Here is a 24,429-nt window from a genome sequence, read left to right on the forward strand (position 1 = left end):
ATGCAACATTACCTCTCAGCTCTTAAACTCAATCCCATGACTGATGAAGGCCAATGCACCATATGCCTTCTTAACCACAGAGTCAACCTGTGTAGCAACTTTGAGTGTCTTATAGACTCGGACCCCAAGATCCCTCTGATCCTCCACACTGCCAAGAGTCTTGCCATTAATGTTATATTCTGCCATCATATTTGACCTACCAAAATGAACCACCTCACACTTAACTGGATTGAACTCCATCTGCCACTTCTCAGCCCAAACTTGCAACCTATCAGTGTCCCGCTGTAACCTCTGACAGCCCTCCACACTATCCACAACACACCCAACCTTTGTATCATCAGTAAATTTACTAACCCATCCCTCCACTTCCTCATGCAGATCATTTATAAAAATCACAAAGAGTAGGGGTCCCAGAACAGTTCCCTGAGGCACACCACTGGTCACCGGCCTCCATGCAGAATATGACTTATGTACAACCATTCTTTGCCTTCTGTGGGCAAGCCTGTTCTGGATCCACAAAGCAATGTCCCCTTGGATCCCATGCCTCCTTACTTTCTCAATAAGCCTTGCATGGGGTACCTTATCAAATACCTTGCTGAAATCCATATACACTACATCTAAGGCTCTAGCTTCATCAATGTGTTTAGTCATATCCTCAAAAAATGCAATTAGGCTCGTAAGGCACAACCTGCCTTTGAAAAGCCATGCTGACTGTTCCTAAACATATCATGCCTCTCCAAATGTTCATAAATCCTGCCTCTCAGGATCTCCTACATCAACTTACCAACCACTGAAGTAAGACTTACTGGTCTATAACTTCGAGTTATCCCTACTCCCTTTCTTGAATAAGGGAACAACATCTGCAACACTCTGGAACCTCTTCAGTCCTCATTGATGATGCAAAGATCATCGCCAGAGACTCAGCAATCTCCTCCCTCGCTTCCCACGGTAGCCTGGGGTACATCCCATCTAGTCCCGGTGACTTATCCAACTTGATACTTTCCAAAAGCTCCAGCACATCCCCTTCCGTAATATCTACATGCTCAAGCTTTTCAGTCTGCTGCAAGTCATCCCTACAATCACCAAAATCCTTTTCCATAGTGAATACTGAAGCAAAGTATTCATTAAGTACCTCTGCCATCTCCTCCAGTTCCATACACACTTTTCCACTGTCACACTTGATTAGTCCTATTCTCTCACGTCTTATCCTCTTGCTTTTCACATACTTGTAGAATGGCTTGGAGTTTTCCTTAATCCTGTCCGCAAGGCCTTCTCATGGCCCCTTCTGGCTCTCCTAATTTCATTCTTAAGCTCCTTCCTGCTAGCCTTATAATCTTCTAGATCTCTATCAATTACCTAGTTTTTTTTAACCTTTCGTAAGCTCTTCTTTTTTGAACCTTTATAAGCTCTTCTATCCTCTTCAATTGTTGCTGAAAAGTTTAGACCAGTATATCTGGAATTGACGGATTGGTTAATAAGATTGCAATGAAGACTAGAGTTGATGATTTTGATATTTTGAATCACTATCTGGAGACATTTCTAATCATTTAGTACTGGATGTCATATGGACTGTTTGATCAATCAGAGAAATCAGAAGGGGTTTTGATGAGCAGAGGCAAATGGGGCAGCATGAAGCAACCTGTTCAGAGAAAATGAGAACAGGCCAGTCAACCCTCTGAAAACATGCCAGATTAGAAGGCAATAAAGAAGCTAGGTGAATGTAATCTCATACTACTTGGCAATAGTAATGAAACAATGAAGGAATATATTTTGGTCAAATGCACCAATAACTTTTTGGTAGTAACCTATGATATAATTTATCATGTTGATAAAAGCCATTTCAGTGTTGTGGCAAGACTGGATACCTAACTGGACATTGTCAAAAATGAGATTCTGCAAATTAAGCACAGATTTGGGATAGTAAATTAAAAAGATGGTAGAAAAGCTAAAAGAACAAATTTCAGGTCAAGGACAGAGAGAGCCTTACAGTGAGTCTTATGTGGTGAGCAATGTTCCCTCTAATTTGTGAAGACCAATGTGCGCCAAAGATCTTGAGCTGTGCAATATTTTGCCTAGTGACAACATGTATGCACTGAATTTTATATATTGAGGTATTCATTTTAACACCGTCAATAAGACGTTTGATCTCCTGAGTTTGATAATTCTCCCTCTCATTCATCTGCACTTTCACAAAACATATTTAGCAAGCCTGTAGTGGATAATGTAGGATTTTCTTGCTGGTCCTTTTGCATACCATCCACACCATCCATATGTAACTTGCTTGCTAAATGACACTTCAAAAAATCTAGTTTCCAAATATCACTCCACTTCTTCAGACTTGCAAATTCTCTGGCAACTGTTGCATCTCGACAATATATGCAGACAACACCAGTTTCTGTAGTGTACATAAATATTTCTTGTAGCTGCATGTTCCTGACCACGTTCCTGAGCTTTGTGTGTAGCAGTTTCTACTGTTTCATTAAGCAATTCTGCTTTAAATGAACTAGCAGTTCTTTTGCGTTTCATGCCCTTTGCTTCTTTGGAATTCAATATAGTGAATCAATAATTTCTTCAATAAAATCAGTATAAGCCAATTCTAAAATTGCAGACACCATTCACATAAGAAACTGGAAAAGGAAATGTGATTGTGCACAATGACTTGATGCTGTAGTGAGATGTAAACTGAGTTCATTTCGACGTGCTTGTTGATAGAATTCTGTGTGGAGAACAAAGCCTCTAAGAATTCTTGGGCTTGTTGTTGCCGGGCTTGGCCTAGGTTAGTGACATTGGTCCAATCAAATTGATGTGCTTCGCTGTCACAATGTATAGATATAAGGGAAAGTTAATCACGACAGCCAGTTGGTGTTCATGTACCCATGTTGATAGCTTCCAACTAGTCTGTCCAATATAATGCTTGTCGTGTCATGTCATCAGTCCAGGGCCAGGGGCCAGTTCACACCTGATTACACGCATCAATGAGGATGACGTTAACCTACATAATGGTTGACTAGGCTACGTCCACACTAGACCGCATAATTTTGAAAACGCCGGTTTCACGTAAAAACGATAGGCATCCACACCAAGCATTTTTGAAAATATCTCTGTCCACATTGAAACGGAGATTTTGGCAAATCTCCTCCTACTGTGCATGTAAAGAAAACAAGTGACATGTTTGGTGTTGAATCTCGCCGTGAAAGAGTTGGTGCATATTTGTTCAGTTACAGACTCGAAAAACTTAAACAACGGACAGCTGTTGGCTCTCACGCAGGAGGACTTAAAACTAAAAAAAAACAAATACTGGAGCATGTGGAGGCAACCGACAGGGAGTTAAAGGACAGTATGACCCAGCTGACGACAAACACTGAAAAACTGACTAACTCTGTTGCATTAATAAAGCCCCTTGTTAAATGTATAAAACATGTCTGCATAAGTATTATCTTGCATTTCCATGCAATGTTACATTAGGCTGTTACACATCTATTGCCAGAGAAGTACTTGCATAAATAGGTAAACCACCTTCATACGAGCAAGGACAGAAACAGAGCAAAGTGAGTATACTTATTTATTCAGTAAGTTATGGGTCAAAGTATTTGGTGAGTGCATTTCTAACTCTTCTGGCTTCAGTCTCATTTCTGTCTGTTCTGAAATTGTTAGGTTGCGTTCAGGAAAACAATGAAATGGTGTGTTTCTGCCAGCATCTGTTCTGGCACGTCATAACAGCGTTTTTAGATTTCTCCGGTTACCCCATCCACACTGCTCTGGCCAATTTGGTGTTTTCAAAATTACAAACCCCGGAGAGTATTTTAGAAAAGCTCCATTTTTAGTGGACGAAAACGCCGTTTTAGTGTGGATGGAGGGTCAAAATGAAGAGAAAATGCTTCGGTTACGGATTTACCCAGTGTAGTGTGGACGTAGCCTAACACAGCCCAGACAACAATTATCACCTAATCAGATTTTAATGAATCAATCGCAAATTCCATAATCGGTAACCAATAGAAATAGCACATATACACACACACAAACACACCAATCACAGGACACAAAAAAGATGAACAATGTAGATTACCAACATTTCATTCAAAGTTGCACTGCTGATGTTGCCTTGCTGGGTAACAAACTGTCTGCAAGCCAGCTCGGCGAGCTACAGGACGGTGCATATGGAATGAGCTGCCAAAGAATAGAGTTAGGACAAATACAACAGAACATAGAACAGTAAAGCCTTTCAGTCTATGATGTTGTAACAACCCATTAACCTACTGCAAGATCAATCTCACCCTTCCCTCCCATATAGCCCTCTATATTTTCATTCCATCCATGTGCCTACTATCTAAGAGAATCTTAAATATCCCTAAAGTATTTGTGTCTACCACCACCCCTGGTATCACATTTCATGCACCTACTACGCACTCTGTAAAAAACCTACCACTGACATCCTACTTGTGCATTTCTTCTGTACTTTCCTCTAAACAACTTAAAGTTGTGCCTGCAATAACGATGTTTAAGAGGCATTTGGATAAGTGCATGGAAAGGTGTGGCTTAGAGGGATACAGACTATATAGAGGAAAATGATTTTTGTGTACATGTTGCACCAAAGGACCCAATTCCATGCACTAATACTCTATGTCTCTATGATACAGCAGCGGATGATTAACTCAACAAATTCAAATTCAAAGTCCTGCCTAAATCATAGATTCTAACACAGCCTGAGCACAACAGTAATTACAGTAATTGTCCCTATTTGTAGCAAAAATGGCTGATGACTAAAATTGACTGTTTATTCGCCTCCATAGATGCTGCCTGACTTGTTGAGTTCCTCCAGCATCTTGTGCTTGTTGTTCAACATTTCCAGCATTTGCAGAATCTCATATTTATGATGACTGAGAAACTTCCATAAACTTACTAAAATATTTTAAGATCAATCAGTTGATCAGATAGACATAGTTAACAATACAAAAGATAATTAGCTGCTGTTTCCAAAGAAAATTTGATAGATTAGGACCTGTTTTCCATCACCGTCATTTAAGACCTGCCTCAACACAAATTCACGAGTAAGTGAATCAGGAAGGAAGCGTGGGGTCTTATGAAAAAATCTGAAAAAACTGAATTTAATCAGTTTTCCAATATTTCAGCAATATTATTGGGAACATGACTATTTTAAATGATTACCTGAATGTCTTCCTGGAGTTCTCGAATCTGCCTGCGTTTGTATCTATATTTTTCATCAATGGCCTGTTTCTGTTCTTCCAACTTTAATTTATCCTCGTACTCTTCACCTGTTGATGTTATTGATTATATTTAAATATTTAAGTTTTGAAAGCATTGAATTAATCTTTTATATCCAGTTTAATATGACCATAGACCACAACTAAATAAGCACATAAAAAAATAACCTCGTTGATTGAAAGCAGACAACTTTCTGGATAAAGGAACTTTCTGATATTAGCTATCAGTTCAGGTTTTGTCTTACATCTTTTAACTCCATTTTTATGTCCTAATTGAAAATTGATGTTACCATCAGGTAGGTGGTACAGAAGCCTGAAGACACACACTCAGCAATTCAGGAACAGCTTCTTCCCCTCTGCCATCCAATTCTTAACCGGACATTGAACCTGTGAACACTGCCTCACTTTTTTAATATATTATTTCTGTTTTTGTATGATTTTTAATCTATTCAATATACATCTACTGTAATCTATTCAATATACATCTACTGTAATTGATTTACCTATTTATTTTTACTTTTTTTCTTCTTTCTTAGGTATTGCATTGAACTGCTGCTAAGTTAACAAATTTTACGGCACATGCTGGTGATGATAAACCTGATTCTGTTTCTTAAGTGTGTGTATCTTCTAATCCTGTGTGATTTAAGGATTGTAAATTAAATTGAAGACATACAATTAATTTTGTCATTGATCATTAATAGCATAATTATTTTAGTAGCATATACAGCAAGGCTATGTTAATACAGGTGGCTTGGGATTTTCTGGAAATAAAACATCCTGCAGATGCTGAAATCTAGAGCAACATACAACTTGCTGAAAGAACTCAGGGTTCAGCAACATTGGTGGGAGAAAGAAATTTTCAATGTTTCAGGTCCAAATCCTGGATCAGCACAGAGTAGAGGGAAGAAGGGGAAAGAAAGGATTCTGAGCTTATCAGTGGACTAAGGCGTGTGTAAGATTGACAAACAGGTAGTGACAGGTAGGGGAGAATAAGTGGGGTGGAGAGAGTTGGGAATCTGTGGCAAGTGAATGATTAATGAAGGCATGCAAAAAGAAAGGAAAAAGACAGTGTAAAACTGGGGTGTCATTGAATTGCAAAGAGAGAGCGGGAGTCAGGGTGCAAGTACTTGAACGGGAGCACAGTGGGAAGTGGGGCCCAAATGTGCACTAGAATCAACACCTAAATCCAGGCCACTGCGACTTGCAGTCGAAAAGCACATTATTTTCAAAAAGATAAACAGATATTCTGATTTGCACTCTAGGCAAAAATGCATCATGAGGAATAAACAAAATAATTCTTGGTTTATTTGGAATAATAGAATATATAAACTTGAATTTGGATTATCAAAGAACTAAATAAACAGATCACAATTATAAAGCAGAAATTATTGTAGATTGAGAAAAATTGGTTATGAACTAGTCTCATTTTTCAAAAGTCCCATGGAGGAAATCTAAAATTTCCCAGAAATTTCTTCCAGCAGTAGATTTGACTTAATTGAATAAGCTATCAACATCCACTGTTTCTCAAGTGGCTTCTAATGACAATTTATGTGTTGTCAGTATTCCATTTTGTATCAATGACTTTATGCAAAGGTGCAGAAGGTGAAGATAGGCTGGCAGAAATCCATGGGAGTGTTGTCAAAAATAAAAAAAAACAATATGCATAGGACTTTTGAAGTGTTGTAGCTGTCACAGTTAAGTAAAAAAATAATCTGGCCTAAAATAGATTTGGAACAGTATTAGATCTTTGGAATACAAGGCAGCACAGACTTTTATTTATTTTCAGGGTCATTAAATGGATAAAAGAGGGTTTTATTTTTGCACTGAAAATTACCAACTGAAAGAATAGATTTACAATAACATGGTACACGTGCTGTTCCACTGAAACTTCTTCGGCTGTCCATTGATTTTTGATGATGACTGAAGCCTGGGCAAGGTTGTATGGAAGACCTGCAGTTGCCCATGCTGCAAGTCTCCCCTCTCTACGCCACCGATGTTGTCCAAGGGAAAGGCATTAGGACCCATACAAGTTGGCACCAGTGTCATCGCGGAGCAATGTGTGGTTAAGTGTCTTTAACATGCTGCCTCAGCTGAGGCTCGAACTAGTGATCTTCAGATCACTAGACTGATGCCTTATCCACTTGGCCATGCACCACTGAAACTTAGGAGGTCTTTTAATAATAAAAGTCAGTATTTAAAAATGAACTGCAAAATTTGTATTAATCCCACCTTCAACAATTTGAACATCTTTTGTTATAAGAAAAGAAGCAATTACAAATATCGTATTTGTCATGGTGGGAAAAGACATACTTGTTTCCGTAACCTTGCTGAAAGATTTTCGGTATGATGTGTTTTGATTGTGGAGGAGCTGCAATGTATTCTCGAGGGCTCTTAATTCTTTTTCACCTTTGGAAATTTTAGCATCAAGCTCATCCCCCTGCCTCTGAAGCTCCTCTTTCTCTTGAGCTGCCTAAATACAAAGAGTTTTTTTAAAAAAAGAGAACAATTGTTTTTAGATTGTTACATAATGTTTTAGAAATTATCTTAATATTACCATGTGTGCAGGAAGAAGCCAATTTGCAAAAAGAAAAATCCCCACACAGCAACTTAGAATAACCATTTAATTCCTTATTTATTGTGGAAACTATGGCACTGGTGAGAACATTAGAAAAATGTTTTTTTTAAATTAGAAGCTATTCCTACTTGGGTTTACTTTTTCATTTAAAGGATGAAATTTGTGGTACAGAAGAACTCTCAAAACTGCATTCAAACATCAAACTAGTTAACATGCTTGACTTCAAGAATTAGAAATTCTCTGAATAGCCACAAGTATCTATTGTAAAAAATCAAAAATTAATTTTCTCATTTGCAGGACAGCCAATGAATGTTCTGCTTCTAGAATCTGCCAGTTTGGACTTTTAAATGTGCGTTACAGCTAATTAGTAATAGCAGCTTGGCAGCCAAGAGAGGCATTTAGCAGAGGAGACCAAACAGTCAATTAATTAACCACATACCAATTCTGACATCTCTCATTTAACACAGCCCTCATTCAGTACCAAAACAAGTAAACATTATTTGATGATACAACATATTGCAGATGCTAGAAATTTGGAGCATCTGGAGGAGATATTGGAGCAACAAATAAAACACTGGAGGTACTCAACAGGCCAGGCAGCAATTGATGTTCAATGTTTTGGGTCAATACCTTTCTTCAGGACCAGAGGGAAAAAAGCGAGTTGGCCAGCATTAAAAGTTTGGAGTTGAAGTGTAACATAGGGGCAAAATTGAAAAGGGTGATAAATATAGGACTACAGGTGTTATATTTGAATGCATGCAGTATACAAAATAAATTAGATGATCTTGTAGCGCAGTTAGAGGTTGGCAGGTATAACCTTGTGGACATCACTGAGTCATAGCTGAAAGAAGTTCATAGTTGGGAGCTTAAGGATACACCTTGTATCGAAAGAACAAGCAGGTAAACAGAGAAGATGGGATTGGTCTGTTGGTAAAAAAAAATGAAATCAAATCCTTAGAAAGAGGTGACATAGAATGGGGAGATGTAAAATCCTTATGGGTAGAGTTATGAAAATAAGAGTGAAAAGACCCTCATGGGAGTTATAAGGAAAAATTGAATAAGTTAGGTCTGTATTCTTTACAATGTAGAAGACTGAGAGATTTCATATAGATATACAAAATTATGAGGGGCATAGATGGAGTAAATAAGTACAAAACACAAAAATACAACTGCAGATGCTGTGGATCAAAGAATACGTACACAATGCTGGAAGAACTCAGCAGGTCAGGCAGCATCCGTGAGAAAAGAGTAGCCAATGTTTTGGGCTTTTTCCACTGAGGTTGGGTGGGGCAACAACCAAAGGTAACGAGCTGGGGGGAAAGGTGAGAAGTTTAAGGGGAATATGAGGGGGAAACTTCTTCACTCAGATGGCTGTGAGAGTGTAGACTGAGCTGCCACACAAGTGATGCATGCGAGCTCAGTTTCAACATTTGAGAGAAGTTTGGATAAGTACCTGGATAGTAGGAACAGGGTTCTAGACTCTCCCACCATAGGAAACATCCTCTCTACATACACTTTATCAAAGCCTCTCACCATTCTATATGTTTCAAATAGGTCACCCCTCACCCTTCTAATTTCTAGCGAATAAAAGCCCAGAGTCAATAAACACTCTTCAGATGACAAACCGTTCAATCCTGGAATCATTTTCATGAACCTCCTTTGAACCCTCTCCAGTGTCAGCACATCCTTTCTAAGATAAGGAGTTCAGAACTGCTCACAATACTCCAAGTAAGGCCTCACCAATGCTTCACAGTCTTAACATTGCATCCTTGCTTTTATATTCTAGTCCCCTTGAAATGAATAGTAACATCACATTTGTTTTCCTTACCACAGACTCAACCTGCAAAGTAACCTTTAGGGAATCCTGCACAAGGATTCCAAGTCCCTTTGCACCTCAGAGTTTTGAGTTTTGAATTTTCTCTCCACTTAGGAAATAGTCTACTCTTTTATTTCTCCTAACAAAGAGCATGACTATGCACTTTCTGACACTGTATACCATCTGTCACTTCTTTGCCCATTCTCCTAATCTGTCTAAATCCTTCTGCAGCCTCTCTACTTCCTCAAACTACCTGCTCCTCCACGTATTTTTGTGTCATCTGCAAACTTTGCAACAAAGCAATCAATTCAGTCATCCAGTCACTGACATATCATGTAAAAAGAACTGGTGCCAACACAGAATACCACTAGTCACTGGCAGCCAACCAGAAAAAGCTCCCTTTATTCCCACTCTTTGCTTTCTGCCAACTAGCCACTGCTTTATCTATGCTAGTATCTTTAGTATAATACCATGGGCTCTTAAGCAACCTCATGTGTGGAAGCTTGTCAAAGGTCTTCTGAAAACAAATGCACATCAACCGATTCTCCTTTGCCTACCCTGCTTGTATTTTCTTCAAAGAATTCCAATAGATTTGTCAAGCAAGATTTTCCCTGCAGGAAATCATGCTGAATATGGCCTATTTTATCATGTGCTTCCAAGAACCCCAAATCCATATCCTTTGCAATTGACTTCACATCTTCCCAACCACTGAGGTCAGACTAACTGACCTACAATTACCTATCTCCTGCTTCTCTCCCTCTTGAAGAGTGGAGTGACAATTTCAATTTAACAGTCTTCTGTGACTATTCCTCAATCTAGTGATTCTTGAAAAATCATTACTAATACCTCCAAAATCTCTTCAGCCATCTCCTTCAGAACACTGGAGTGTACACCATCTGTTCCAGGTGACTCATCTACCTTAAGACCTTTCAATTTCCCAAAAACCTTCTCCATAGTAATGGCAACTTCACACACTTCTCACCCCTGATACTCTGGAACTTCCATCATACTGCTAGTGTCTTCCACAGTGAAGATCGATTCAAAACACTTAGTAAGTTCCTTCACCATTTCCATGTCCTCCATAACTACCTCTCCAGCATCATTTTGCAGCAGTCTGATATCCACTCCCTCCTCTCTTTTACACTTCATATATCTGAAGAAAATTCTGGTATCCTCTTGAACATCATTGGCTAGCTTAATTTCATATTCCATCTTGTCCTTTCTTAATGACTTTTTAGTAGCCTTCTGTTGGTTTTTAAAAGGTCCCCAATCCTTTAGCTTTTCAGTAATTTTTACTCTATCATATACCCTCTCTTTGGCTTTTATTGTGGCTTTGACTTCTCTTGTTAGCCACAGTTGTATCATCTTGTCTTCTGAATACTTCCTCCCCTTTGGGATGTATATATACTGTGCCTTCCAAACTGTGTCCAGAAATTCCAGCCATTGCTGCTCTGCTGTCATCTCTGTCAGTATTCTTTTCCAATCAATTCTGGCCAACTCCTCTTTCATGCTTCTGTAATTCCCTTTAATCCACTGTAATACTGATACATCTGACTTTAACTTCTCCTCCTCAAATTACTGCGTGAATTCAATCATAATTTGTTCACTTACCCCTGGTGGTTCTTTTACCTTAAGCTCTCTTATCAATTCCAGTTCTTTGCACAACACCAATCCAGAATAGCTGATCCCTTCGTGGACTCAAACTCAAGCTGCTCTTAAAAACCATCTTGCAGGCATTCTAGAAATTCTTCATCTCGGGATCTAGGGCCAACCTTATTTTCCCCATCTACCTGCATTTTGAAATTTCCAATTACCTTTTTGGCATATATTTTTACCTGCCTGACAAGTTGAGTTTCTTCAGCCTTTTGTTACTGCATATTACTCTTCTGAATAAACTTATTGTTGAATTTGAGAAGTAGGCTTGCGCTTAAATATTTCTGACACTTTTCTAAATTTGGGGAATAAAAATATTAGAGGTACTCTCTGGCTAACAAAATTATTACCATTGACCTGAAAGATTAATAATTTGAATCTGAGAAACTGAGTGAAATCATTAGAAAGTGTTTTTGATAAGTGCAGTAAATTTGAGAGTAATTAATTTCTAGCACTTTCAGTAACTACTACTTCCATTTTATTTTAGTGTTTATATTTCAAAAATATTTTGTTAGCTGTAAAGCACTTTGAGATATTCTGAAAGAAAAGGGAAGCACAATATAAACAAGAAAAAATCTGCAGATGCTGGAAATCCAAGCAACAGACACAAAATGCTGGAGGAACTCAGCAGGTCAGGCAGCATCTATGGAATAGAGTACAGTCAACGTTTTGGACCAAGAACCTTCAGCAGGACTGGAGAAAAGAGATGAGGAGTCAGAGCTGGAAGTTGTTGGGGGGGGGGGGGGAGAGAAAGAAACTGGGAGGGGGAGGGGTGAAGTAAAGAGCTGGGAAGTTGATTGGTGAAAGAGATACAAGGTTGGAGAAGGGGAAATCTAATAGGAGAGGACAGAAGGCCATGGAAGAAAGAAAATGGGGGAGAAGCACCAGAGGGAGGCGATTGGCAGGCATGGATATAAGGTGAGGCGGGAAAGGGATGGGGAATAGAGAAGGAGGGGGATAAAAGCGGGATTTTCCAGTGGCCACCCATTTTAATTCCACTTCCTATTTCAATATGTCAATCCACAGCCTCCTCTACTGTTGCGATGAGACCACCCTCAAGTTGGAGGAGCAACACCTTGTATTCTGACTAGGTTGCCTCCAACCTGATGGAATGAACATTGATTTCTCAAACTTCTGGTAATGAACCCCTCCTCTTGAATATTCCCCATTCACTTTTCCCTCTCATAAGACATAGGAGCAGAATTCGGCCATTCAGTCTATCGAGTCTGCTTCACCGTTCCATCATGGCTTATCCTGGATCCCACTCAACCCCTTACACCTGCCTTCTCTCCAAATCCTTTGATGCCCTGACCGATCAGGAAATAATCAACTTCTGCCTTAAGTAGGCTCCACCTCAGTCTGTGGCAGAGCTTTCCACAGATTTGCTACTCTCTGGCTAACAAAATTATTCCTTACCTCTGTTATAAAAGGTTGCCCCTCAGTTTTGAGGCTGTGCCCTCCAGTTCCCCACCATAAGAAACACCCTCTCCACATCAACCCTATCTGGTCCCTTCAACATTCAGTAGGTTTCAATGAGATTTCCACCCCCCCCGCCCCCAAGATTCTTCTAATCTAATCTACACTCTAATGAGTACAGGCTCAAAGTGGCCGAAAACTTCTCCGTTCCCGGAATCATTGTCATGAACCTCCTCTAGACTTATCCCAATGAAAACACATCCTTTCTGAGATACAGGGCCCAAAACTGTTGATAATACTCCAAATGCAGCCTGACTACTGCCTTATAAAGGTTCAGCATTATCTCCTTGCTTTTATATTCTATTCCCTTTGAAGTAAATGCCAACATTGCATTTGCCTTCTTTACCACAGACTCAACTTGTAAATTAACCTTCTTGGAGTCTTGCATGAGGACTCCTAAGTCCCTCTGCACCCCTGATGTTTGAACATTCTCCTCATTTAGATAATAATCTGCACTACAATTCCTTTTACCAAAATGCGTTATCATACACTTCCCAACACCGTATTTCATCTGCCACTTTTTTTGCCCAGTCTTCCAACTTGTCTAAGTTCTGCTGCATTCACATTGCTTCCTCAGCACTACCTATCTCTCCACCTGTCTTCACATAATCTGCAAACTTTGCCACAAAACCATCAATTCCATTAGCTAAACATTAACAAACAATTTGAAAAGCAGCAGTCCCAAAACTGATCCGAGGAACACCACTGGTCACTGGCAGCCAACCAGAAAAGACCCCTTTTATTCCCACTCGCTGCCTCCTGCCTTTCAGCCATTTCATTTCCATGCCATAGGATTTTATCTTGTTAAGCAGCCTCATGTGTGGCAAAAAGATTCAACATTCTCTGACCCTATGTCACCTCTTTCAAAAGATGTAATTCTATCTCTTACCACCACCGAATATGCCTTGCTGCCTGACCTTTCAATACAAAGTTTATCCTTTGATGTTAAGCTCTCAATAGTGGCCTTCTTTCAGCCACAACTCAGTGATGCCCACAATATCATACCAACCAATCTCTAATTGCGCCATGAGTTCATCTGCGTAGGTGCATTTAAATATAGCACCTTCAGTCCTGCATTCTTCGCCCTTTTGAATTTTCCCATTGTGGTACAATTTAACTCTTTGGTCCATCTGCATTTGTACCCAATCATTGGCTTATCTTTCCTTACATTCATGTTACACCTATCATCTACTTGTAAACCTGCTGGATAAAGGCAATGGAATATAACCAAAATATTCCTTAGTTACTTGTGACATAGAATCATAGAGCACTACAGCGCAGAAACAGCCCCTATGGCTTCATCAAGTCCATGCCAGTCTGATCTTCTGCCAAGTCCTAACTACTTGGACCCAGACCATTGCCCTCCATATAGCTCTCATCCATGTACCTACCCAAACTTCTCTTAAATATTATGATTGAACCCATGCCTACCACTTCCTCTGGCAGCTTGTTCCATACTCGCACCCTGAGTGAAGAAGTTCTCTCTTGGATTCCCCTGAAATACTTTACCTTTCACCCGAAAGCTATGACCTTTAGTCCGAAGCTCACACAACCAATGGGGAAAAGCCTGCATGCACTCACCTTATCTGCACACATCACAATTTTGAATATCTCTAACAAGATCTTCCCTCATTTCCCTATGTTTAAGAGAATAAAGTCCTAACCTATTTACTCTTTTCCTATAGTTCAGGTCCTCAAGAAACAGCAATATTCTTGTAAAGCTTGAGAGCTTGGTGACAGTGCTGATGCTTACTATTTTTTTGCCTGTGGGGGGGAGGGGAGATTGCTGCTCGCTGCTGCTTAAATGCCTGGGGTGGTTACTTTCGGGATCTTATGTTTATCTGTCATTCATACTTTGGGGCACTTCTCTGTTTTCATGGATGTTTGTGAAGAAAAAAGCATTTGAGGATGTATATTGTATACATTTCTCTGACATTAAATTGGACCTTTGAACCTTTGAATTTTCTCTATACTCTTTCAAGCTTATTTATATCTTTCCTGTAAGTAGATCACTTGAACTGTACATAATATGCCAAATTTGGCCTCACCCATGTCTTCAAATCCCAACTACTGTACTCAATACTTTGCTTTATGCTTTATGTACCAAAAACTCTCTCCGTGACCCTATCTACCTGTGGTGCCACTTCCAAGGAATTATGGATTTGTAGTACCAGATCCCTGTGTTCCACAGCACTCCTCAGTGCTCTATCATTCACTGTTTAAACCCTAACCTGGTTTGCCCTCCCGAAGTCCAACACCTGACATTAAATTCCATCTGCCATCTTCAGTCCATTTTTCCAGGGGTCCAGATCCTGCTGCAAGCTTTGATAGCCTTCCACCATGACTAAACCTTTCAGTTTGTAATATTTGATTCATTCAAAAATCCTTAGCTTCATTATAATTTAGAAGCTAGGTATACTAAAGCTTCATGGATGCTATAAAATGTGTCAATGTATAGATCACAGTAATTCCAGTCACAGTTTGGCTTTCAATAAAGGTTGTTAGTCATGTGTAAACATGAAAATAATGGTATGGGCCTTTTCAATAGATCTCATGGTAATTGGTTTGATGGCAATGTTCTCTTTAACTGATCAAATGCCTAATAGCATAATCAATTTTTCTATAAGTTGCATTAAGTTTGATGCCCAATCAGTGCAGATAGGTCACCAGCAAGGACTGATAAGAAGGATATTCCTGTTGTGTTTAGTATCTCTCTGATAGGGAAGGTAAAATTGGTATTAATGCAGAGAACTGACTTAGCACCTTCAGGATTTTATTATAGTGTCTAGCAATGAATTGATATCAGAACAAGACAACAAAAGGACAAGATGTATTAGCATGATAAAAACTGTATTATCAGAGAGAACAAAATGCTGTTGCAGTTATGTTATAACAAGTAAAATTAATCAACTAAGTTTGAAATAATTTATTTTATGTCTGCAAATATCCATTGGAATAGTTAAATTGTCATAAAACAATCAGATGTCAAAGAAAATGTTTTCTTTATGGCATCAAATAAAGAGATCAGCATCTTCCATTTCTTCTTCATAGCTGTAAACAATTTTTTTACCTTAATTACATAATAAGCCTGAGATCGTTCCTCTTCACCCTCAGGAGGCTCCATTGTAAATATCAGAATTTCATACCTCTTCTTCATTTTGTCAATTTTTGAAAACCTTTCATGTAATTCGGCACTGATTTGAGAGAGAGCATAGAAAATGATTTAGCATAATGCAGGGTAAAGAAAGTTATTTGAAGCTGTCAGCAAATTTACAGTAAATTTTCCCATTTAGAATTTTCCTGGATTTTCTGGCAACCTATCTCCTGTGCCGGTAGACAATGAATTAAGCTGATTGTGAAGGAAAAAAATATTTCACATTCAAATGTATTATTATTATTATTATTATACAAATGGTTGTTGATTTAAAGAAAACAAACTGGCATAACCTCCGGATAGAGAAATGGTAATTGTTTCCGATCTGCAACCCCAGTTAGAATTAGAAAGCTTCAAGCCACATTAGTGCACTAATCCCATTTGTCCACATTAGGTCTATATCCTTCTAAGCCTTGTACTTTTAGTTTAAGTGTCTCTTTTGGCTGTGAAATCCAGATATCAACCATTCTGTGTAAAGAATAGTTGATATCTGGAATCTCCTTTAAAATATCTTTCTCTCATTTTAAATCTATAACCTCATGCTTCTGATCATCATGCACTCATAGAACATAGTACATAGAAATCTGCAGCATGCTACAGGCCCTTCGGCCCACAATGCTGTGCCGACCATGTAACCTACTCCAGAGACTGCCCAGAATTTCCCTAGCACATAGCTCTCTATTTTCCTAAGTTCCATGTACCTATCTAAGAGGCTCTTAAAAGTCCTTATTGTATCGGTTTCCACCACTATCGCCGGCAGTTGCATTCCATCCACCCATCATTCTCTGTGTGAAAAAGTTACATCCTCTCGGTACCTATTTCTAAGCACCTTAAAACTATGCCCCCTCGTGTTAGCCATTACAGCCCTGGGAAAAAGCCTCTGGCTATCCACACGATCAATGCCCCTCATCAACTTAAACATTTCAACATCCCTATAAGGTCACCTCTCATCCTCCGTCGCTCCAAGTAGAAAAGGCCAAATACATTTAACCTATTTGAATCGGGAGCAAGTTACAGCTTGTGATTCAGCTGGGAGCTCAGAGAATTCGACCGTGTAGGTAGGATTTAAGCCTACCTGGTCAATACCTGTGGAGGAGGGGGAACTGTGCAGGCGCGAGTGACGTCAGCGTCGAGCGCGCACTTTAAAAGGCAGGACTTCTTTTCACAGCGGGCAGCGGAGTCCGTGGAAGCAGAGTCCTGGGCTTTGGCTAAGTGGGCTTCGGCGTAAGGGGACTTCGGTAAGCCTGTGTGATTGCTTGCTGAGAGGAAGAAGGTAAGGTCGCTAGGTGCTTTTTAGACTTATTCTATTAATCCAGTTCAGGTATGGGGGAGAACGTCAGAGCAGTGGTGTGCTCCATATGCAGCATGTGGGAAGTCAGGGTCAACACAGTTGTCCCTGATGACTACACCTGCAAAAGGTGCATCCAGCTGCAGCTCCTATCAGCCCGAGTTAGGGAGTTGGAGCGGGAGCTGGATGAACTACGGATCATTCGGGAGGCAGAGGCAGAGATAGATAGGAGTTATCAGGAGGTAGTCACACCAAAAAACCAAGAAGTAGGCAGATGGGTGACGGTCCAGAGAGGCAGGGGGAGCAGGCAGAGAGAGCAGAGCACCCCTGCGGCCATTCCCATTAACAATAAGTATACCGTACTGGATACTGTTGATGGGGATGACCTACCAGGAATGAGTTGTAGTGGTCCTGCCTCTGGCACAGAGGTTGAACCCTCAACTAGAAAGGGGAGGAGGGAAGAGAAGAGAGCGATAGTTTTAGGGGATTCTATAGTCAGGGGGGCAGATAGGAGATTTTGTGGGGCAGATCGTGAGTCTCGGATGGTATGTTGCCTCCCTGGTGCCAGGGTCCGGGACATCTCAGATCGGGTGCAGGCTATTCTTGAGAACGAGGGCATGAACCCAGATGTAGTGGTCCATGTAGGGACCAACGATGTAGGTAAGGTGAGTGAGGGGGTCCTGCTTAGAGAGTTCAGGGAGTTAGGAGTGAAGCTGAAAGGTAGGACCTCCAGGGTGACAATCTCGGGATTGCTACCTGTACCACGTGTGAGTGAGGCGAAGAATAGAATGATTATGCACATTAATACGAGGCTGAGAGCATGGTGCAGGAAGGAAGGGTTCAGGTTTTTGGATAATTGGTCTTTGTTCCAGGGACATTGGGATCTGTTTCAAAGGGACGGTCTACATCTGAACCGGAAGGGTACTAACATTCTTGCAGGAATGTTTGCCAGTGCTGCTTGGGAGGGGGGGCGTTTAAACTAGATGTGCAGGGGGCAGGGATCCAGATCCAGAGGGTTGGTCAGAAGGAGCATGGGGTTAAATGTGTAGAAGGTTTGGGTGATCTTGAGAAGGTCATCAAAATTCAAGGTACAATTAGCCCGATGGAAGTTCAAGGAGCTGGGTTAGGTACAATAGACAGTGTTTTAAGCAAAGAGAGGAGGAATGGGCTAAGAATTCTATACTTGAATGCGTGTAGTGTCAGAAATAAGACAGATGAGCTTGAAGCTCAGATGAAAATGGGGAACTATGATATTGTTGGGATAACGGAGACATGGCTACAAGGGGATCAGGCCTGGGAATTGAGTGTACCAGGGCATACGTGCTATCGTAGAGACAGAAATATGGGAAGAGGGGGTGGGGTGGCCCTGTTGGTGAGGAATGAGATTCAGTCCTTAGCAAGAGGTGACTTGGGAACAGGGGAAGTAGAGTCTGTGTGGATTGAGCTGAGGAACAGTAAGGGTAAAAAGACCCTAATGGGTGTTGTGTACAGGCCCCCAAACAGTAGCATGGATATTGGGTACAAGTTGATTAGGGAGTTAACATTGGCATGTGCTAAAGGTAATACAGTCATTATGGGAGATTTCAACATGCAGGTGAACTGGGAGAATCAGGTAGGTGCTAGACCCCAGGATAGGGAGTTTGTGGAGTGTCTAAGGGATGTATTTTTGGAACAGCTTGTGCTTGAGCCAACCAGGAACGAGGCTATTTTGGACTTGGTGATGTGTAATGAACAGAAATTGATAAGTGATCTTGAAGTAAAGGAGCCATTAGGAAGTAGTGATCATAACACGATAAGTTTTTATCTACAATTTGAGAGGGATAAGGGCAGATCAGAGGTGTCAGTGTTGCAATTAAATAAAGGAGACTACGGAGCCATGAGGGAAGAGCTGGCCAAAGTTAAATGGGCGGATGCCCTGGCAGGAAAGACAGTGGATCAGCAGTGGCAGATATTCTGGGGGATAATACAAAAGATGCAAAAGCAGTTCATTCCAATGAGAAGGAAGGATTCAAAGAGGGGGAAGGGGCCACAGTGGTTGACAAAGGAAGTCAGAGATTGTGTAGCATTAAAGAAAAAGAAGTATGACAGGGCTAAGATGAGTGGGAATACAGATGACTGGGAAAGTTTTAAGGATCAGCAGATCTTAACTAAAAAAGCAATACGGAGAGAAAAAATCAGGTATGAGCTCAGTCTAGCCAGGAATATAAAAGAGGATAGCAAAAGCTTTTTTAGCTATGTGAAGAGAAAGAAGATAGTTAAGAACAATGTTGGCCCCTTGAAGAATGAATTGGGAGAAATTGTTATGGGAAACAGGGAAATGGCAACAGAATTTAATGCGTACTTTAGATCTGTCTTCACCAGGGAGGACACAAGCAATCTCCCAGATGTATGGATGGGCCAGGGTCATAAGATATCAGAGGAATTGAGACAGATTGACATTAGGAAAGAAACTGTGATGAGTAGACTGATAGGACTGAAGACTAATAAATCCCCAGGTCCAGATGGTCTGCATCCGAGGGTTCTAAAAGAGGTGGCTCAGGAAATTGCGGATGCATTGGTAATCATTTTCCAATGTTCCTTAGATTCAGGATCAGTTCCTGAAGATTGGAGAGTGGCTAATGTTATCCCACTTTTCAAGAGGGGAGGGAAGGAGAAAACGGAGAACTATCGCCCTGTTAGCCTAACGTCAGTCGTGGGGAAGATGCTTGAGTCCATTATTAAGGACGAAATAGTGGCACATCTTGATGGCAGTAATAGGATTAGGCCGAGCCAGCATGGATTTACCAAGGGCAAATCATGCTTGACTAATCTGTTGGGAGTTTTTTGAGGGTGTAACAAGGATGTTAGACGAGGGTAAGCCAGTGGATGTTGTGTACCTAGATTTTCAGAAGGCATTTGATAAGGTGCCACATAGGAGATTGGTGAGTAAAATCAGAGCTCATGGCATTGGGGGCAGGGTTTCAACATGGATAGAAAACTGGTTGGCAGATAGAAAGCAAAGGGTAGCAGTGAATGGGTGTTTCTCGGACTGGCTGGAGGTGACTAATGGGGTACCACAGGGCTCTGTATTGGGACCACAGCTCTTTACGATTTATGTCAACGATTTAGATGAGGGCATTGAAAACTATATCAGCAAGTTTGCTGACGATACTAAACTGGGTGGCAGTGTGACATGCGAAGAGGACGTTAGGAGAATACAGGGAGACTTGGATAGGCTGGGTGAGTGGGCAGATACTCGGCAGATGTCATTCAATGTGAATAAATGTGAAGTTATCCCTTTGGAAGCAGGAACAAGAGGGCAGAGTATTGTCTGAATGGTGTAGAAGTTAGGTAAGGGAGAAATGCAAAGAAACCTAGGAGTCCTAGTTCATCAGTCAATGAAGGTGAATGAGCAAGTGCAACAGGCAGTGAAGAGGGCAAATGGAATGTTGGCCTTTATTACAAGGGGAATTGAGTACAAGAGCAAGGATGTCCTTTTGCATTTGTACAGGGCCCTGGTGAGACCACACCTGGAATATTGTGTACAGTTTTGGTCTCCAGGTTTAAGGAAGGACATTCTGGCAATTGAGGAAGTGCAGCGTAGATTCACTAGGTTGATTCCTGGGATGGCAGGGCTGTTTTACGCAGAGAGATTGGAGAGATTGGGCTTGTACACGCTGGAATTGAGGAGATTGAGAGGGGATCTGATTGAAACGTTTAAGATAATTAGATAGGATTGAGGCAGGAAATATGTTCCAGATGTTGGGAGAGTCCAGTACCAGAGGGCATGGATTGAGAATAAGAGGTCAGTTATTTAAAACAGAGTTGAGGAAGAGCTTCTTCTCCCAGAGAGTTGTGGAGGTGTGGAATGCACTGCCTCGGAAGACGGTGGAGGCCAATTCTCTGGATGCTTTCAAGAAGGAGCTAGATAGATATCTGATGGATAGGGGAATCAAGGGATATGGGGACAAGGCAGGGACTGGGTATTGATAGTGAATGATCAGCCATGATCTCAGAATGGCGGTGCAGACTCGAGGGGCCGAATGGTCTACTTCTGCACCTATTGTCTATTGTCTATTCTCCTAAGGTTCACCCTTATAAATCTCTTCTGCACTCTCTCGATAGTATCCACATCCTTCCTGTAGTGAGGTGAGCAGAACTGAACATAGTACTCCAAGTGGGATCTGAACAAGGTCTTATATAGCTGTAACATTACCTCACGGCCCTTGAACTCAATCTCAAGGTTGATGAATGCCAACACACCACACGCCTTCTTAACAACACTTTCAACCTGTGCAACAGTTTTGAGTGTCCTATTAACACAGACCCCAATATCCCTCAGATCTTCCACACTGCCAAAAATCTTACCATTTATATTATATTCTGTCTTCAAATTGGACCTACCAAAATGAACCACTTCACACTTACCTGGGTTGAAGTCCATCTGCTACTTCTCAGCCCAGTTCTGCATCCTATTGATGTCCTGCTGTAACCTCTGATAACCCTCCAGATGATCCACAATACTCCCAACCTTTGCATCATCAGCAAACTTACTAACCCACCCTTCTACTTCTTCATCTACATCATTTATAAAAATCACAAACAGGAGGGGTCCCAGAACAGATCCCGCGGAATACCACTGGTCACCAACTTGCGTGCAGAATATGAACCATCTACAACCACCCTTTGCCTTCTGTGGGCAAGCCAATTCTGGATCCACAAAGCAAGGTCTCCTTGGATCCCATGCCTCCTTACTTTCTGAAGGAGCCTTGCATGGGGAACCTTATCATGCCTTAACTGAAATCCATATGCACTACATCCACTGCTCTACCTTCAGCAAGGTGTTTTGTTACATCCTCAAAGAATTCAATCAGGCTTGTAAGGCATGACCTGCCCTTGACAAAGCCAAGATGACTAACCCTAATCAGATTATGTCTCTCCAAATGCTCATAAATCCTGCATCTCAGGATTTTCTCTACCAACTTGCCTACCACTGGTCTAAAGTTTCCAGGGTTACCTCTACTCCCTTTCTTGAACAGGGGAACAATATTTGCAACCCTTCAATCTTCCGGTACTTTTCCCATCCCTATTGATGACATAAAGATCATCGCAAGAGGCTCAGCAATCTCCTCTTTCACTTCTCACAGTAACCTGAAGTATATCTCATCTGGTCCTGGTAACTTACCTAACTTAATGCTTTTCAAAAGCTCCAGCACATCTTCTTTCTTAATGTCTATATGTTCAAGCGTTTCAGTCCGCTGTAAGTCATTCCCACAATTGCCAAGTTCTTTTTCCTTGGTGAACACTGAAGCGAAGTATTCATTAAGTACCTCCTCTACCTCCACTGACTCCACGCACACGTTTCCACTACCATACCTGATTGGTCCTATTCTCACTCGGCTCATCCTCTTGCTCTTAACATTCTTGTAGAATTCATTGGAATACGTAGAATGCTTAATCCTGTTTGCCAAGGCTTTCTCATGGCCCCTTCTGGCTCTCCTAATTTCATTCTTAGGCTCCTTTCAGCTAGTCTTATAACTTTCTAGATCTCTATCGTTACCTAGTTTCTTGAACCTTTCGTAAGCTTTCTTGTCTTCTTAACTATATTTTCTAGATACATTGTACACCATGGTTCTTTAACTCTACCATCTTTTCCTTGTCTGCAGTTCCCTAACTCGGTCTCTAAGGAGCTGAAGCTCAATGCACCTGGCGCAGATGTGGTTATCAGGGAGGCTGGAAGTTTCCTGGACATCCCACATCTGACACCCAGAACAGAAAACTGGCCTCACAGTCATACCCTCTATTCTTATGCACTGAGCCCCATGAAACACTCCTTTTTTAAACTTTTCTCCCCAACCTGTGCAAAGCTCTCTATCTCTTTGAATTGATTAGTCTGCCGTTCTTCTGATTGCTACCGTCAAGGGGGAGGAGGCTAAAGACACACACTCAATGCTTCAGAAGCAACTCCTTCCCCAGCACCATCAGATTTCTGAATGGACAATGAACCCATGTATACTACCTCATCTCGTTTTTTTTTTCTTTTTTGTTCTCTTTTTTGCACTACTTATTTAATTTATATATCAAGGTTCAAAGTACAGTACATGTATTTCACCATATACAACCCTGAGATTAATTTTCTTGTGGAAATTCACAGTAAATCCAAAAACAAAACAATAGAATCAATGAAAATCTAGAAAATGAAGCAGGAGAAATTATAACGAGGGACAAGGAGATGGCAGATGACCTAAATGAGTATTTTGCATCAGTCTTCACTGAGGAAGACACTAGCAGTATGTCTGATGTTGTAGTGTGTGAAGGAAGAGAAGTGGGTGCAGTTACTATTACAAGAGAGAAGGTGCTCAAAAAACTGAAAGACCTAGAGGTACATAAGTCACCTGAACCAGATGAACTGCATCCTAAGGTTCTGAAGGAGGTAGCATTAGAAATTGTGGTGGCATTAGAAATTATCTTTCAAATATCACTGGACTTTGGCATGGTGCCAGAGGACTGGAAAACTGCAAATGTCACTCCACTCTTTCAGAAAGAAGGAAGGCAGCATAAAGAAAATTTTTGACCAGGTAGCCTGACCTCAGTAGTTGGGAAGATGTCAGAGTCAATTGTTAAGGATGAGGTGATGGAGTACTTGGTGATACAGGACAAGATAGTACAAAGTCAGCAAGGTGTCCTTCAGGGAAAATCCTTCCTGATGAACCTGTTGGAATTCTTTGAGGAGATTACAAGTAGGATAGATAAAGGGGATGGAGTAGATGTTGTGTATTTGGACTTTCAGAAGGCCTTTGACAAGGTGCCACACTTGAGGCTGCTTACCAAGTTAAGAGCCCATGGTATTACAGGAAAGTTATTAACATGGTTAGAGCATTGGGTGATTGGTAAAAGGCAGCAAGTGGGAATAAAAGGATCTTTTTCTGGTTGGCTGCCAGTGACTAGTGGTGTTCCACAGGGGTCGGTGTTGGGACCATTTCTTTTTATGCTGTATATAAATGATTTAGATGATGGAATAGATGGCTTTGTTGCCAAGTTTGCAGATGATATGAAGATTTTTGGAGGGACAAATAGTGTTGAGGAAACAGGTAGGATGCAGAAGGACTTAGATAAAGGGAATGGGCAAAAAAGTGGCAAATAAAATACAATGTTGGAAAATGCATGGTCATGCACTTTGGTAGTAGAAATAAATGTGCGGACAATTTTCTAAACGAGGAGAAAATCCAAAAATCTGATATGCAAAGGGACTTGGGAATCCTTGTG

General features: G+C 40.8%; 1 protein-coding gene across 2 annotated transcripts in view; it reads right to left on the reverse strand.

The window, feature by feature from the left end:
- The window catches only part of ccdc39 (coiled-coil domain containing 39), a 133,897-nt gene that overhangs the window by 32,486 nt on the left and 76,982 nt on the right, over positions 1-24,429 (reverse strand). For both annotated transcript variants that reach the window (XM_059944769.1, XM_059944778.1), the window contains exons 14-16: positions 15,813-15,936; positions 7,533-7,692; positions 5,167-5,273 (exon numbers count right to left, since the gene is read on the reverse strand). In XM_059944769.1, coding sequence (XP_059800752.1) covers positions 5,167-5,273; positions 7,533-7,692; positions 15,813-15,936 — 391 coding nt within the window. The remainder of the gene's footprint in view (positions 1-5,166; positions 5,274-7,532; positions 7,693-15,812; positions 15,937-24,429) is intronic.

Source organism: Hypanus sabinus, chromosome 2 (genome assembly GCF_030144855.1).
Source record: "Hypanus sabinus isolate sHypSab1 chromosome 2, sHypSab1.hap1, whole genome shotgun sequence".
Lineage (NCBI taxonomy): Eukaryota > Metazoa > Chordata > Chondrichthyes > Myliobatiformes > Dasyatidae > Hypanus > Hypanus sabinus.